An 18,377-nucleotide genomic window follows, 5' to 3' on the forward strand; every position below is an offset into this window, starting at 1 on the left:
ACGTAAGATTGAGGAACTCACCAATGCATTGACTTTCATCCATTCAACAAACAAAAAGCACCTGTAAGTGTAGGCACTATGCTAGGTGCTGAATCAAATAAAAGAAAAAGCTATGGAGCCTGTTGTGATAAAACATGGTCAGGAGTTACTGCAGAGAGAATAACTCAGCATATCTAAGCAGGCTGTGCAGTTGCAGTTACTCTAGCTGGAAGCAAAGTTCTAACAGTTATAGGAGCTCCAACTAGTATGCTCAACAAAGCTAACCATTTTTAATTTGGAAAAATCACATGCCCACTACCATTGTTCTAGTTCATTTTCCCTTTGTTTTATGGAGAACTTTTTGGAGCAAGGGACAGTAAATTTTAAAAAACTACAAAACATTCATATCAAAAAACTATTCGGTTGGTTCTCAGACAAAGAATAAATGACAACTATTAGCTTGCTTGTGATAAACCATACTTCAATGTAAACAGTCCACATGTCAAGTTTTTGTAAGACAGTCAAATACAAATATAGAGAAAAAAGTTAAGATATTCTCTTAAATGTTACTATGTTAAAAGATTTGACTTAATCATCAATTTTGTTTCTATTCCATAAACAATGAAGTTTTTATTTAACTTAAAACATCTGACTAGTAATCAACACCCCCCAACACAGATTAGCTGTTATAAAAATACTTGTAAAACACAAATCCAAGCAACAAAATGTTTGATAACTGATATTTTTTGACCAGCTGTGATAAATTATGCACTATGATAAATGCTGAGAATATAAAAATACTAATAAGATAGGAAACCTCTCTTTCAGAAGCTTACAAATAAATTAGTAAAAGAGAAAAACAGGCAATAAACCTAAATAAGAGTGGGGGAGACAGAGAGAGATGCATGTATGTAAGCACATATAAAAATACATGGGAAAAAGTACACAAGAAAGTTGTACTTCAGAGAATGAAGAGATAAAGTTTCCTAATCTGAGGAACATTATGTTCTTGGAGTTTGGAAACTGACCAAAGTTTGCCAGGCAGTCCCCACCACTACTACCATACACACATGGGAAACAGCAGGAGGAGTAGAAGTACTACTGTGTGAAAATGAGAAGCATCTAGGGACATAGGATGACGCTGCTACAGCTCAGAGTTCACAGGGAAAGAGCAGAAACAGTGAGAGATGGGCAGAGGCTGGACCATCATGGAAGTTTTACACTTTGTGCGTGAATTTTATACTTTGAAAAGAACAACTGTCTTTACAGATTATAAATATGGGATTGGTCATTCTGACTTTTAATTGTTTATAAAATACTGGAGGAGAAGCCAGGCCCTCCAGCATGGCAGGCAAGAACACAGACAATACCCCAACCTCAGCTCTCACTTTAACACTGAAAATAAAGAGCAGAACTAGGCCAGACTGAAAGAGAAAGATATCTATGCTATCCTTTATCACTGCACTCTAAAATACAGCTTTAAAAAAACTCCTAGTTCATTAACTATGTACTTCAATTAAGTGATAAAATCTCCAAATTGAAAACATTACATATTCACCAAAAATTACTATGATTTTCCAAAAAGAAAACACAGTTCACTTCATGGTCAAAATAGTAGGTGTTATCTACACACCATTTATTCAGTAATCTTTTGTGTTAGAATACCTGTCACCTGGACACATGAAATCACAATAAAATCTAAAACTTTAACTCCATGACCAAAATTAATATATAAGGAAACGCATATGTATGAAATTAAATAATGTTTTTCATTCTGTGAATCTAAAAGACGCCAACCTTCACTTTTTCTTTAATGTTGGCTGGACATTATTCTGGACACTATTCCTAGTGCTTCAGGAATTTTGAAGATGCACACCTATCATGAGGTGCAGCTACAGACATGACAGTGCAAAACATGTTAACGACTAGGTGGTACTTTAGTTATCTTATAAAGTAAAGGCACCCCCGAATCACCTAGGTTGAGAGTACAACACTACTCTGAGTCCCCTAAGCCTACATTTCTGTTTTCAGGTAAGAAGCAAACAACTTGATAAAGCAAAATTTTATGATGAAAAGATTCCTAACAGTAAAACATTACTTAACATTTTAAAAGGCATCAAAATATCAAGTTTTTAATTTACCTCTTCTTCACTGCTATTATCTTCTTTCTCTTTTTCATCATCTTCCTCCTCCTCCTCTTCCTCAGCTTCGCTGCTGGAGCTATCTTCTTTCAACTCAGTCTTCCAGTTAGCAGGAATAGTTCTACTTTTGTGAAACTCAAGCGCCTGATCAAAGGCTACAAATACACCATAATGTTAGGAAACTGGACAGATTAAAACAACTGAATTAAAAAATGTTAACTATTTATAAAAGCTGTGGTACCAGCACTGACATCTGTTCAAATGTGTGCTAGATTCCTGGCTCTGTACTAAAAGCTGTCTTATGAAGCCACTCAATCCTTTTGATCTTATACACAGGAGACCCACTTTAAAACTAGGCAAGTCAACCGGAAGGATTCTTGGATTCAAACAAATACAAGATGAAACAAGGAATTTTCTTCTTTTAAACAGATATTAAGTTTATGTACTAAAAACAATTTTAAAATAGATAAGCCACGATGTTTTATTCAACAATTACTAACATTACCACATGTTACCACATGCACAAAAATCTAGCCAGAAATGTTCTCTGCAACTCTAACAGAACCAAACTTAAGCTTAAACTAAAATTGGCTAAAAACAATTAGTCTCTTTTTATACTACATGGTATTGATTATAAATCATAATTTGTTCTAATTTTTAAGTAAGGTTATCAACCCTTGATAGGTAAGGAAATGTGGAAATAGTAATTTACAATGGTATAAAAGAAATAATAAAAGCAATCACAATCTTACCATTAGAGCCTTGACTAGGAATATATGTTAGCAGAGTTAACAAATCAAAATTATTCAGATTCTAATTTTGTCATTCCTATAAACCAATAGTGAATTTACTAGGCAAAATTCACATTATTAAAATAGCTAATGTTTTTTAACTAATGTTCCTGATTATTACCTTAATAAAAACTTTTACAAAAAAAAAAAAAACAAGAAGCATGAGTTTTCAAAACATAAATCTACTGAAAAATATGTTAATAAAGTAAAAGAAAACTTAAAATCAAGAAAATTAATTTATGTCAGGCAGTGGTGGTGCATGACTTTAATCCCAGCACTTGGGCGACAGAGGCAGGTGGTTCTCATTAAGTTTGAAGCCAGCCTGGTCTACAGAGTGAGTTCCAGGACAGCTAGGACTGTTACAGAGAAAAACCCTATCTTAGAAAAAAAATTAAAAAAATTTTTAAAAGGATTAATTTATAATACAATTAAACAGGTTTTAAATTATTTATAATCTTTTCAAGATTATTTCCTTACCTTGTTTTAATACAGCATCAGGTTTTGGTGCAGTGTCACTAGTAATTTCATGGACATCTTTTCTTGCAACTGAAGTACTGCATTATTCAATCATAAAGATGAGAAAATGAGAGATTAAGACAGCAGTCATCAAATCATAGACAAATATCAGAAAAGATGAAAACACTATTATGAGTAATAAAAACAACTGTACATAGTAGTATAAGTCCCAAATCACACACTGTCTATGGAACGATCCTGCATTAAGATTTGTTTCATTTACACCTGGGTTCAAATTCCAGAACCAGAAGAAAAGGTATCAAATAATTGTCTAGAAACAAATGCTGAACCTCTAATGTAATAATGAAAAAGGCATTTGGATGGCATAACACATAAATTAAATGAGGAAGAGTCAACAGTAAAACTTGTCATTATCTTGGGATAATAATAATATTAGTTTAAGAGAGGAAGAAAATATGCCTGTTAATAAAACAACTTTCTCTAGTTTTTGTTTGCTATGGGGGTATCTCAACAATGTCTCAAGAACTATTTCAGAATGACAAATTAACTTCTAAAATAAAGTTAGGCTTCTTATGGAATGCTTCAATCCTAAGGAGAGTTATGCAAAAAAATGGAACATGTTAAATGATAAATATCATTTATTCTCTAATTTAAATAAACTAAAATTTGACTTCTATATGTTTGAGTTGTACTAATAACCAACCCCCCTCCCCAAAAAAGCCCAAATGTCATTCCAAATACAGGTTTCAGTGTTCCATCTCTTTAAAACTTTGTTTTGTGGCTAGAAAGAAGGCTCAGGGGTTAAAGGCTCCAGCTGTTCTTCAAAAAGACTGGAATTTGATCCCTAGCACCGATAAGGAGGCTCACTATTGTCTGCAACTCTAGTTCCAGGGGATCTGACATCCTCTTCTAGCCACCAAGGGAAAAAGAAACACAAATGTGTATACAGACATACATGTAGGGAAAATATCCATACATGTAAAATTAAATTTTTATCTTTCATTAAAAAATTTTCAGATACACATAAAAATGGATAAGAATTATGCAAATCAGTCTCAGACACCTCAATATGGCATCACAGCAGTCAGAACCTCCGCTACTGTTTCATCTGCATCTCTGTTCCTCCCTCCCACCTCCACACAATATACACTTCAACTGTCATTATCAATCTTTAAAACATTTTAATAAAAGTATATTATTAAATATCTAAACATGACCTTTTATAGTTTTAGCCAGGTATAACTAACAAATGAAACAGTATATATTTAAAGCATATAACACGATAATTTGACACACATATACTTTAAGAAATGATTGCCACATCTCAATTAATTAACACATCTATTACTTTACACAGTTCCCTTTTTAGGAAATGAGTGAGACGTGAGAATTCCAAGTATGTAAGAAGGTGACAAGAACTACAACTGTCACAGTCTATGTAAGACTCGGAAGCATGAACCTGACATCATATGTCCTTTAACTACCATTTCCCCATCCCTCTACTCCCAAATGTAATTTATTCCTTAATAAGAAACCAAGTACTCAAATTTTGATGCTGAAATTTATCTGATTATCTCAACTCTGCTAAAGTTGTTTTCGTAGCTCATTTTCAAATGTACTTTCTCAGAACATGAAAACATAAGCACTCAATCTCAAGAATACTGACACCTAGTGAGGCTCAGGAGAGAATTACTTGGCTTCAGCTGGGCATGGTAGCATGGTACTAGAAGGCTGAAACAGTACTAGAAGGCTGAAACGGTATGATACTGAACCCATGAGAGAGAACAGGCTGGGGAACAAAAGGAAGGAAAAGAGAAACACAGTTTTTGTATCTATTTAATTCTTTAAAGTAAAACTAAAATTTAGAACTCTTTTCTTTAAAAAAAAAAAAAAACTCCAAAGACTATTTTCTTGCAATATCGAATGCATTTTTAAAAAAATCAATTAAAATTCTTAGATCATTGTAGAAGTCATGCATTAGCCAATATATCAGTAGTTTTCAATCTTCCTAATGCTGTGACCTTTAATACAGTTCCTCAAGTTGCTGTGACCCCTGATCATAAAATTATTTTCATTGCTACTTCACAACTGTAATTTTATTTTCTGATGGTCCTAGGCAATCCCTGCAAAAGGGTCATTCGACCACCAAAGGGGTCACAACACAAAGGTTGAGAGACACTGCAAGAGATCTTATTTAGAAATAAGGAATATTAAATAATCAAGAACAAACCTTTGGACCCAGTGGTAGATACACAGCCCAGTAGGTAGATACTTGAGTATCTAACAGCTACCTAACAGCTCAACTGAGTCCCCATAACCCATGTGAAGAAGAGAGAAACAACTCCTACAAGATGTCTTCCGACCTCTACATGTACACTATGACACTAACACACCTCCCCCCATCATAAGTAAATAAATAACACCAAAAATATAGTATATTTGTAGATCATTAGTTCCATTAAACATCAAGTCTGTCTCAATGAGCCACCAGTTATAGATAATAAAAATACTGCTAAGAGTCTATAATAGCAGAACTAATGAGTAAAGAAAGACACAGTAAGACTTCCAGAGAGTGTGAAAGCCATTCTCTTTGAAATATACCTCTTCAAAAATTAAAGACCTATGGTCAAAAGAAATAATTAACCTCACTTCATTTACCATCTTAATTAGAAAAACTTGGCTTATGCGGGATAAATTTCTAAAAATCACATGACCAATACTTACAATTTGCCATCTTTGAAAGATCGAACAAGAATATTGTCTTTTTTCACAGCAATCTCATCACTACAGTCAGGACAAACCACCTTTAAAAGAAAGTGTAGAACTATCATAAGTGAAAGTATATTTTCAGTTATTTCCATGCCTGCTAGCTAAATGTTTCTGAAGGGGTAGGGCAACACTATGTGGCTGAAGAGAGAACAAGGGTCCAGAGTTCTCAGAGTCTCATTTACCGTATCATATGTTAAGCCTTCAAGAAAAACTCAAAAATTTAGAGAATGATCTAACACAAAAGTATATCTCGTCAAAAGGACACACATCTTTAATCCAAGCACCAGGAACAGAGGCAGGCAGGTCTCTTGAGTTCCAGGCCAGGGTGGTCCATGAGTTCAATCCTGAGAACCTACACAGTGTTAGGAGAAAACTAACTCCAACAAGCTGTCTTCTGACCTCCACATGCACAATGTAGATAGGACCATGGCAAATCCCCCTAGGAATAAGTGTAATTTAAAAATTAAAATAAATAATAAATTATTGGGCCAGTGAGATGGCTAAGTGAGACAGCTCCTACTGTCAAGCCTGACAATCTGGGTTAAATTACCGGGAACTAGCACTGTAGGAGAGAGCTAATTTTCACAAATTGTCCTCTGACCTCCACAGGCCCGTGATCACATAAACACACCCCCAAAATAGATTAGACTAGATTGATAGGTAGGTAGACAGGTAGGTAGGTGGGCGGAAGGGTGGACGGACGGATGATGTATTAAAAAAAAAAATGTCTTCCGATGAAGAAAATAACCCACATAAGGGTAACGGCTGAAAGCTACAACTACTGCAATTACCTAGGTGAGTAGTGGCTTGCATGTCAAGTAACAGCAACAGAAAATTAAAAGGGATGAAAGAAAGCACCAAAAGCAGAAAGGTGAGAGTTTTTTTGTGTTTTACAAATGGCATAAAAAAGGAAAGCCACTGAAGGAGACAAAAGGAGGGGGAAAAAACTTTGGGACTCAAGCTTCAAGGTGACTAACAAATATACAAGTCTGGTACTCAGCCAAGTTAAGAAAATTTGGGAACCAAGGTGTTAACATGCCAAGTGTGGTGGCGACACTTCAGGAGGCACAGGCAGGAATATCAGTAGTTCAAGGCTGCCCTCAACTACAACATCAAGTTTGAGGCCAGTCTTGTCTAAGACCTATCTGAAAATTTAAAAAAAAAAAAAATCAAAAAACATGTATTAGGATTCTGAAACTTGCAGCCCATGAACCTCAGTTTTCCATGATCTATAGATTTTGCAAATACACATACATTCATATGGTCATCACATGTTATTTCCTGGTACCAACTAAAGAGAACAGTCACATTTTACAAACTTTGAATCACAACACTATAATTAATTAGGAGAACTTAATAAAGAATGAAAAGGGGGACCATGAAACCACCAAACGAGATTTTCTTACTTTAAAAAGTAAATGTACAAAACTTATTTCTTAGTTTCCATTAAGATTAAATGAAGCTAATTATCTTGTCCCAAAAAAGGGTAAAAACTACACTTTCACTGGATATTGTGACTCAGCCTAGTGATTCCAGCACATGGGAGGCTTAAGGCAGGAAGTTCTTTGGTTCAAAATCTGCCTAAATACATAGGGGAAAAAAATCTTATCTCAAGAAGTAACAAAAGACAGGCTAGAAAGGTGCCTCAGTTAAGATTACTTCATGCTCTTCCAGCAGACCAAAGTGTCACTCCTAATACCCATATCATGTGGCTCACATCCACTTGTAACCAATGTTAACTAACTTCATGGGTACCCTTGTACTCATGGTGTAGATTCACACAGAAACACAGACACATAAAATGATTTAAATTTAACTTTAAAAAAAAAAGGAAGAAAGAAAGAAATTTCAAAAATTCTCAGGCTGGGAGATGGATCAAGTATTTGTCATCTAAGCATTAGGACATAAACTAGGATCCCTAGCAATTACATAAAGCCGGGAATGGCTGGGTAGTTGTGGCACCTGCCTTTAATCCCAGCACTCAGGAGGCAGAGGTAGACAGATCTCTGAGTTCAAGGCCAACCTGGCCTACAAAGTGAGCTCCACTACAGCCAAGGCTACACAGGAAAACGCTGGGGGGGGGGGGGGGGGATGGGAATCTAGCTAGGCGTGGGTGGTATACACAGGTAACAACAGCACTTAGAAGGTGGGAGGGTCAAGAATTTAAAGTCAACCTAATTACTCAAACAACTGGAGGCCAAACTCAACTATGTGAAACTTTGTTTTAAAAATGGAGGAGGGAAGTGAATGCCTCCAACAGTAAGGTGGCTTAGTGGGAAAGAGAACTTGTTGCTCCTGCACAGGACCCAAGTTCAATTTCTAGCAGCCACATGGCAGCTCTGATTCTGATTTCAAGGGACCCAGCACCCTCTTCTGGCCTTCAATGGTAGATATACATACATAAAAGCAAATATTCATACGCAGAAAATAAGAATAAATTTAATATATGTTATGTATATAAGCGCTCTAACTGAATACAGAGCCAGCATGCTAGAAAAGGGCATTAGATCCCACTATATGGTTCTGAACCACTGTGTGTGTTCTGATGATTACACTCAGTATTCAGACCCACTACTCTTAACTGCAGAGCCATCTCTGCAGCTGCCCCAAAACACATATTTTTTTTAAAAAAAGTAAAACCTTTCATACTCAAATACTCACCAGTGCAGGAAACCATAGAGCTTTCTTTTTATCCAAACTAACATAATCTACACAAACAACTTTGCCTAGTAGCTCATCAGTCTGTTTCCTATCATCATCGTCGTCGTCACTGGATGAGGAGGAAGATTCCTCCTCTGGTCTAAAGAGAGGGGGAAAAATAAGACATTCTCATTTATCTTCATGAAGATATATAAACCAATAGTTAGCAGGCTATTTCAGAACTTCCCAACATTCCCCAAAAGCTAAAAATTAACTCTTTGAGATTTCAACTCATTCTCTAAACAGTAACAGCAAGCTTATCTTCAAACAACAGTACATTATATCCCCATAATCGTTTGGCTTTACTATTTTGAAAAAAATAAGGGAAAGGAAGGCATAGGCATAATAGTGCACACCTATAATTCCAACTGTCAGGAAGACAAGGAGGGAGAGCTGAAGTTTAAGATAGCCTGAGTTTCGTAACAAGACTTGTCCCAAAAAAACAAAGATTAAGCAGAAAACCAGAATAGAACAACCAGTACGCAAATCCTCAAGTTGAAGACCCATACTACACATCTCAGTATTATATTACAAGATAGGAGATCCCAGGGTCAAATTGCAAATGTTCAAAAAGATAGTCTTCTGGCAATACCATTACTGAGAAAACTTAAAAAGGGAGAAGCCAGAGGTTAAGAATACTGGCCATGCTTCCAGAGGAACAGGTTAGATTCTCTACACTGACAAGCCTCTCTAATCCCAGTCCCATGGGAACCGATACCACCTCTGGGGACAATGCATATACATAGTGCACAAAAATGTATGTATATACACATACATACATACACACACACATGCACGCACTCACGCACACACGCATAGGCCAAACACCCATACTCATAAAATAAAATCTAAAACAAAAAGGCAGATTTTCTTTTTAACTGGAAGTCTCAGTGAGGGGCAAGGAGACAATCTAGTTAAGATACTACCATAGCAATCCTTAACAGATGAGCCTAGTTCAGCACACAAAATACACACATAATTCTTTTGTGTTGCTGTAAAATATCTCACAGGAACTGCACTGGGCTACTACATTAGAAAGATGTTAACTATCAAAGAGAAAATATCTGAAATCAGGTACTGTACTCTCTTGACATTAGAAAAAAGTTAAATATAATTCTATAAAAAGGAGGAAAAGACAAAGAAAACAAAGATACTTTATATTGAGTATCATAACAAAAAAAATCCACAATACTTAAAAAAAGATTTCTAACACTAATAGCTCAAATACAATTCTAGTTTCAACAATTCATTACAATTTCAGATAAGTCAGGACCAATTTCATACTTCATGTGTGGTAGACTTTAAAAAGATTAATTTTTAGTAAAAAAAAATAATAATGTGTAAGTTCTTAAAGTCAGAACCACTGGGTATATGAACAAAAGCAATCATAAAAGATAATGTTTTTTTTCCAATTTTTGCCAAAAATTAAACTATTAACAGGAATCAGAGATAGACCATTTGCCTTAGCATATCCAAAAGCCCTGGATTCAATCTCAACCTCCATATTTAGTTATTTAAAAAAAAATAGAAAGAAAAAGAAAATATAATCTGATCTTTATTTTTAAAAAAGGTACAAAAAATACTAAAAATATCTTTTGAAATCAGACAGCAGCAAAGTTAGCAACTGTTGCACAATCTTGTGAACACATTTAAAACTGTAACTAATAAATTTGTAAAAGGTTTATAATATGCAAACTAAAGTCACAGATCTGTAACTATGTAATTAAGACATTCATTTTCCAGAAAACTGTTAGCACTGTCATTGGGTAAAACTTACACTCATAAATAACCTTTATTAGGAAAAAAAATCATCGCAAATTTTGTTAGGCTTTATTCGTCCTCTGATGGGAAGTGACAGCAGAAGCTTGTCTTCTTATTCTACCAGTTAAACAGACTTTAAACAGGTTATTAAAAGAAAAACAGTAGCAAAACTAGAGGAGAAAAGTATGGAAACAGTCTATAATTCTAAACATTGCATTTTTTTAGGCAGAATAAAACATAAACCTCTGCCCAGAATAGGAACATAGTAAGGATTAAACTCAGTTCAGTTACACAGTAAGAACAATAACTAAGTTATTGTTAAGTAATTACAAGGTCATCTTGAACTTAATTAGGATCAACTAAAGGCAGGCGTTAAATTAAGGGGAAGATATCAAAACAGTCAATTTTGGAATAAATGGTGGCAGATTAGCTGGTGTGTGGATTTAAAGTTGCTGAAAGAAAAAACAAAGGTAGTTCTACAATATTGGGACAATGAAGCCCTGAGAAACCTAGGGAAATATAACCTTACATTTGTACAAAAAGACATTGCTTATTTTGGTTGTTTGTAGCAAGGTCTCATTATATATCCCAGGTTGGTTGCAAATTTTGCTATCTATCTGCTTCAGCCTCCCAAGAGCTAGGATGACAAGTAACCGCCATATCATGCCTGGCTAACAATATATTTGAAATGACCATTGTTACAACTACAATAAAGACCTTTTTCAATAAAGTAATTGAAAAGGAAATGAAGGTCACAAGAACTCCCTTAAGATTTAGGTCCAAAAATTTGTTATAGAGATAAGAAACAGGAGAATGAACTCTGAGAAAATGTAGGTAAAGAGATGAAAATTTCAAACTGTGATATTTGTTTACGATGCTCATAAACTAAGGCAGAAAACACCAAGCAAGAACTGTGAGAACCCTCAGCAGTGAAACCAACCAACCACAACAGTGAGAGGTGAGCAACAGCTAGTAAGACCAGTAACAAACAGGAGTGGGCTTCATCTCAAAACCCCCAGTTTTCAGATGTCACACATGTCTAACACAATCCCAAAGCCCATCTCTCATTGCATGCTGAGATTCTTAAGAGAAAAACTAAAAACTACTGATTTGACAAGTTAATAAGAAGCAGCACCTACAAAATTCATTCTTATGTTCAATGTAGAACTGTTTTTTCTTTAACATTAAAGAATTTCTAATAGATCTTTTAGCCATCTTAATAGATCAAATCTATGTGATATTCCCATATTAAACCTATTTTGAGTTTATTCTTTCATTTCTGGGATATCTGTAAAATGGAAAAAATATTGAAATTTTACTGCAATTTTCAAAATTAAAAAAAAATATTCTTAGCTGAATGGTGGTGATGAATACCTTAAATCGCAGGTAGAGGGCGGTGTATCTCTGTGAGTTCCAGGACATTCAGGACACCCTGGGGGTAGATTTCTTTACATACTGACATTTGATCCTGATATGTTTACATGTAAGTACATGGTAATTCTATTTAGTCCTTGCATTCTAGGCTTTGCACTGGGAATGCTCAGTAAAGTCTATCCAAATAGCCTCAAACCTGAATGCCCAAATCTAAAACACTTCATATATAAACTGTGTGTGTATGTGTGTGTGCACATGCATACATTAATTTATAATATAAATTAATTTAGTTACAGATAAAAACTGAAGCACAGCATGAGAAGATTAACCTGCTAAAGCCACACAGCAGCAAGTGGCAGGACATACAAACTCGGGCCATCAGGCTCTATGCTCGCACTGAGCTAGCTAGATAACTACAATCACCACTAATGAGATTATCTGATGTTTCACACTCACCACTCTGGTATCACCAGTTAGTTATTAAAACATGAATATACTCTAAAAAAATTATAGGAAGACTAATGATCAATGATAAAACATTAACTTATTAATTTTCAAAGCTATTAAAACATTCCACAATTCACATGCTCCAATGAATACTTTGTGGCAATGTAATAATCCTCTCAAAATTCAAAGACAGCACATCAGAATTACAAATAATATTCACAATGAAGGTCATTCTTACTAATACCACCATACTTTTTCTTTTTTCTCTTTTTAAGGCACAGTGTTACTATGTAGTCTGGTCTGATCTAGAACTTAAGAGATCCGCATGCCTCTGCCTCCCAGGTGCTGGTTTTAAGAGCATGTGCTGCTGCATCAGACCTAACATTTATTTTCAGGTTATTTTCCTCTGAAATATCCAATTTTAAAATGTCATACAGAGAAGAATTTTTTAAAAAAAAGCTGTAACTCAAGTATACTAAAAAATAATCAATTCACCAGCAAAGTAACAAGACAAATTTTCTGACAACTAAAGAAAACATTTTTTGGAGGTTCAGAGAATAAATGCATAAATCAAATTACAGTAAGATAGGAAAATAGGTAGCAATAAATATTTTTTCAAGGCAATGATTAGTGGTCTTCTAATTTTAGTCCTCAAATGAGAGTTTATTTACATTTAAAATTAATTTGGAAAGTAACTGAAGTACTCTAGCTAAGCAAAATCAAATTTTTCAGTTGAACAAGAAAAGCCTGTGGGACAAAGGTGAGCAAGCCCCAGTTCTCCTTCCTGTGTCTTAAAATAATTTCCTTAATCTCAAATTTTATTAATTTGTTTATTTACGTGTGTGTGTGTGTGTGTGTGTGTGTGTGTGTGTGTGTGTGTGTGTGTTAAGTATCCATGCGTGTACAGCAGTAAGGGAAGACAACCATGGAAGCCAAGTCAATGAATCCCCTGGAGCTGAAGTTACAGTAGTTGCCCAATGTGAGTACTGGAACTAAACTCTGGTCCTCTGAAAGGGAAGCAATAGTTCTTAACTGCTGAGCCATCTCTCCAGATTCCTATCTATCTTCACAAGTAAGGTTGAAATTAAATGAGTGTATTTACCCACCTTCCATCCAAAGGGTTCAGAAATAATCAAGATTTAATATCTGACTTTATATACTGAAAGCATTCACTTAAGGTTTTTAATAATTCAACATAGTATTTGTTTATAGTTATTTAACAATAGTTTCAGATTATATTTTTTTGTAATTTTTTAGTCCAAATCATTAATTTTTAAAGGAAATTTCTGAGAGAATAAATTTTAAAATTATATTGTTGGCCCATTCACTCCAACTTGTTTCTTGCTTCATAGAAGTTGTTTCCAACTCTTTAAGATATTTGTTTCATAGGTACTAATAAAGAAAACCACCACTACAAAAATAATAGGAGATGAAATTTTTTATCAATGACATTTGATGAATACAAAGAATTTAGGAGATTCATAAAAGAAAAATCATATCTGGTTTCAAAGTAAAAAGTAGGAGACAAAATGTTGACAAAGTAAGCAGAGCAGTCATAGGGAAGGGAGAAAAAACCGTGGTGAAAAGCATGAAAACCAGCAAACAAGCTGATGGGGACAACTGACTAGTTTCACTCCAAAAGCAGTATGAAGAAATACCTGGAGTCAAACCCAGCTGTTAAGGCTGGAGGGCATGCATGGTGCTCAGGTCCATGATAAGGGGTGTGAATCGTTATTAGAACTGACATCACCAGAAGATCTCATGAGCATTTTTTTACAAATTACAATTTAAAAATCATAACTATTAAGACAATACTAGAAAGAGAAATGACTAACAGTTATAAAAATTGACTTACATATGATTAGATCTTCTTCCTCTATTTGTTTTCTTTCCTATGACTGGAGTGCCAAAATGCTCAGGGTTGGTGAGTGGGAGCTGGTCTAGTGTCTGTGGGTGAGAACACAAACCCATCAAAAGTTATTACTTTGCAAGTGTTGTTTTTTTTTTTCATTTTAAACCAAACCAGTGAAATACTTATGTTTTAAAATAAAATGTTTTTCACTCAAAGAAGGGTAGGATACATCTTTCTTAATGAAAGAAAATTCTAGCTTTAAAGATATTAGAATAAAGATGAATGAGGCCATACTTGGAGAGAGGAAGAAGAGATGGAAAAAAAGCCCTGGTTGCCTGTATAGAAGACTCATTAGCTATTAGAAGGTCACACACACACACACACACACACACACAAAATCCTTAAAATAGAAAATAACCAATAGCTTACTCAAAACACACATGTGAAGGAAGACTCCTACTTATAATGGTTCATTCCTAGGATAAGGCCAACCATAGCACAAAATTGTTCCTTGCCCTTAGCAAATCAGAATCCATTAAAAAAATTTTAATAAGTAACCAAACTAATCATCAAGAAAGATAAGCACCAGTAGCTTGAAAGGAGGCTCCAAAGATATAACTTGTCAAATGTTTTCTATAATAAATCTTTTCTAACAAAAATGTTTAAAAATAACTTTGAATATTTAATTTCTTGTTTTCCTTTTTAATCTATGTCACAGAATATAATTGCTGTTATGAAAATGAGTATTCCTTCCTTGATATTAATAACACATCTCACCAGAATGTTTTACTTTTCATGAGCTTCTCTTGTCCATTTTTCAGCCTTTATTTCCTGAAAAGTATATCTAAAAATCTAACGACGCTATCCTAATTAATGACCCTTAGATGGTCAGTATTGAGGATATGTTTATTTTCCTTTCACAAGATTGTACACGAGATTGTGAGCAAGCACACGCACACACATGCACACAGACGCTTTTATTCCTCCCTTTCCCACGAATAGAATGTTTGTTAGAAGATAGTTATCTGAGTGCTGGAGAAATGATGGATTCCTGGGAAAACTGTCAGGACAGAAGTAAGGCTGAGGAGCTATTTAAGGTAAGATTTCTTTCTTTCTTTTTTTTTTGTTATAAAAGGTGTCTGTGACAGGGCAGAGCACTTGTCGATCATGCACAAAGACTTAAGTTTGATAGCACCCTCCAAGAGAAACCAAATAAAGGGAAAGGAATACACAGATACAGCTTCTATATACTCTCCTTATCAAGCTTTAATATAGTAACATTATAAAATATTTCTCACTGCTTAACTAATATATTTTTCCCCTCTAGTAGAGGGTAAGCTACTCAAGTAGACACCCATGTCCACACAGCTCCATCAGTGTCCTTAGCACAGCACTGGCACATGGAAAGGAGTTAATGCATTACACCCCTATTATTCTAACTTTCCTTCAGCAAAACATCAATCAAATGTCCATCTGCACAGACACAGAGAAAACACCCTCCTTGAAGGCATATTTCCTGTTCAACTATTTCAGGTTATACCTGCCTTATGAATCCAGCTTCAAATTCTCTTTTTAATTTAGCTTATTTCGAGACAGGGTTTCTTTCAGCACTGGCTGTCCTAGAACTTACTCTGTAGACCATGCTGGCTTTGAACTCAAACTGCTTTTACTTCCCAAGTACTGGGATTAACTGTGTCTGCCTCTATCACCTGGCTTAAATTTTTCTGATAAGAGAAAAACTATTTATTGTATTAGATATTTCTTTATACCAAGCCTTCATCAGGTGAAAAGTCAGGGTTTTAAGATCCCGTATTTACTTACTATCAGTAACCAGATATGTGTTCTAAGTGAATATTTACATATAAAACTCATAAATGAAGAAAGAGAATTTCATGATGTCACTTGCCCCAAATTAGTCTGACTTGTTATATGTAACCTTCAAAAGCTAGATATGATGATTCAAGGCTGTAATCCCAGCACTTGGGAGAAAGATAAGAGGTTCATGCCACAGGTCAATACATTCCGGGGCTACAAAGGGAACAGCTTCAAAAGGTCAACAAAATAAACCTGTAAAACTAAGCCAAATTGTGATGGCACATACCTATAATTCTAGCACATTGAAGAGGCTTTGGGGAGACAAGGCAGGAAGATCAGAATTTCGAGGTCAACCTTGACTAATTAGCAAGTTCAAAGTCAGTAAGTGCTGCATTGAAGAGACCTTGTCTCAAAGAACAGGGAAAAAACTCTCCTTCAAATACAATCCAATAATTATTCACTGAAGACTCTTGTATAGAAAACACTGCTGGGGAAAGGAGGACTCACCAAGAAAATGTGGCTATCCCCCTACAGCAGTTTAAATTTTATATAGGAGAAGTAAATAACAAAAAGATCGCATAGCCAGAATATCCCAGCAAAGTGCAAAAAGATAAAGGATGAGTTGACCTAATTTGGGCAAAAAGCCCATGTGATGTGGGAGTTCCCTGTGTGCTGTGATTACCATTAATGAATACAGAAACTGCTTTGGACCTATACCAAGGCAGAACTTAGATAGATAGTGAAAGTTAGGCTGAATACTGGGGAAAAAAGGGCAGAGTTAGGAGACGCCATGGATCTGCCGTGCTGAAACTTTGCTAGTAGGCCACAACCTCGCGGTGATATACAGATTAACAGAAATGGGTTAAATTAATATATAAGAGTTAGCCAATAAGAAGCTAGAGCTAATGGGCCAAGCAGTGACTTAGTTAATATAGTTTCTGTGTGATTATTTCGGGTCTAAGCTAGTTGGGCGGCCAGGAACCAACAAGCGGCTCTCTCCTTGCAACATCCATGGAAGATATTACACAGCAGAAAGCATTTCTGGTGGCCTTAAGAGAAGATTCCAGCAAATGGAGAGGATCTGGACTAAACAGGAATCAAAACAGTACAAACCACAGTTTGGAAACATCAAGCACTCAGAAAGTATAGGGAGTGATAGACTCTGAGAAATTTAAAATATAAATGGTGATTCATTGTTGAGGGAAGCTTAAGTATTTTCAATACAAAACATGGTCTAATATACAAGTAAGTAATACTTAAGTGTCCCATAACATGCACTCTTCTAAACGAAGAGGACAAAGGTATGACAGTTCAATCACACTATCAGCCACTTTTAACAGAATGAACTGGACCAAGCATATCATGTTACTTTATGATGCTGACTCAAGCTTCCGAGGTCAGATCCTTGACCCAGCTTTTAAGTAAAGAACTGACTTTGGTGCTAGAAAGCACTAGTCTGACTAGTTCTGTCCATCAGTCTCCTACAGACAATTAATCAGGGGTAATTAACAACAGTAATCACAAATAACAGAGACTGTAACAATGTGCATAAGTCACTTAGCAAAGCCTCTGGTAGATGAATGTACTTCATTCAGAAATCTGACTAACGAGAACTCAGCTCCCTTCCTGTGCCGGGCACTATAGCAGGAACTATGATCAAGGCAGCAAAGAAGACAAATCACCTGTTTTTTCGATACATGCTACCTAAGAAGGCAAACCTCAAAAACAAACAAAATATACTATTAAATGTCAGTAAATGATTAACATTATGAAAAAAAGAGAACGCAATGTAAAAGGATAAAGAGGGTGACTTCAGAAAGGGAAGTCAGAGAAAGTTATAGCAATGTTAATATGAAGTAGTTCCTGACTGCTTGTCATCTTTATAGCAATAAACTCTTCTTTTTTAAGTATTTTTATTAATTCTTAAGAAGCCTTTAAACTCTTACACAACCTGAGTGGGATAATAAATCAGACACTTCTTTCTCACAATTATTTATGAATTACAGAAAGTCAGGCATAATGGTACGATGACTATAGTCCCAGCACCCAGGATACAGAACCAAGAAAATCATGAGTTCAAGCCCAGCCTGGGAAATCTCTATTTAAAACGAAGGAAGTAAGAAAGAGAGGAGGGAGGAAGGAGGGGAGAGAGAGGGAGGGGGGAGGGAGGGGGAGGAGGGGGGAGGGAAGAGGAGGGAGGGAGGGGGAGGAGGGGGGAGGGAAGAGGAGGGAGGGAGGGAGGGAGGGGGAGGAGGGAAGAGGAGGGAGGGA

At 35.5% G+C, this 18,377-nt stretch overlaps 1 protein-coding gene across 5 annotated transcripts in view; it reads right to left on the bottom strand.

Annotated features, from left to right (window-relative positions):
• Arid4b (AT-rich interaction domain 4B) overlaps positions 1 to 18,377 on the bottom strand; it is a 114,927-nt gene that overhangs the window by 44,515 nt on the left and 52,035 nt on the right. For all 5 annotated transcript variants that reach the window (XM_075970193.1, XM_075970192.1, XM_075970194.1 and 2 more), the window contains exons 7-11: positions 14,295 to 14,386; positions 8,819 to 8,957; positions 6,113 to 6,192; positions 3,389 to 3,465; positions 2,121 to 2,275 (exon numbers count right to left, since the gene is read on the bottom strand). In XM_075970193.1, the coding sequence (XP_075826308.1) occupies positions 2,121 to 2,275; positions 3,389 to 3,465; positions 6,113 to 6,192; positions 8,819 to 8,957; positions 14,295 to 14,386 (543 nt within the window). The remainder of the gene's footprint in view (positions 1 to 2,120; positions 2,276 to 3,388; positions 3,466 to 6,112; positions 6,193 to 8,818; positions 8,958 to 14,294; positions 14,387 to 18,377) is intronic.

Source organism: Microtus pennsylvanicus, chromosome 4, assembly GCF_037038515.1.
Source record: "Microtus pennsylvanicus isolate mMicPen1 chromosome 4, mMicPen1.hap1, whole genome shotgun sequence".
Lineage (NCBI taxonomy): Eukaryota > Metazoa > Chordata > Mammalia > Rodentia > Cricetidae > Microtus > Microtus pennsylvanicus.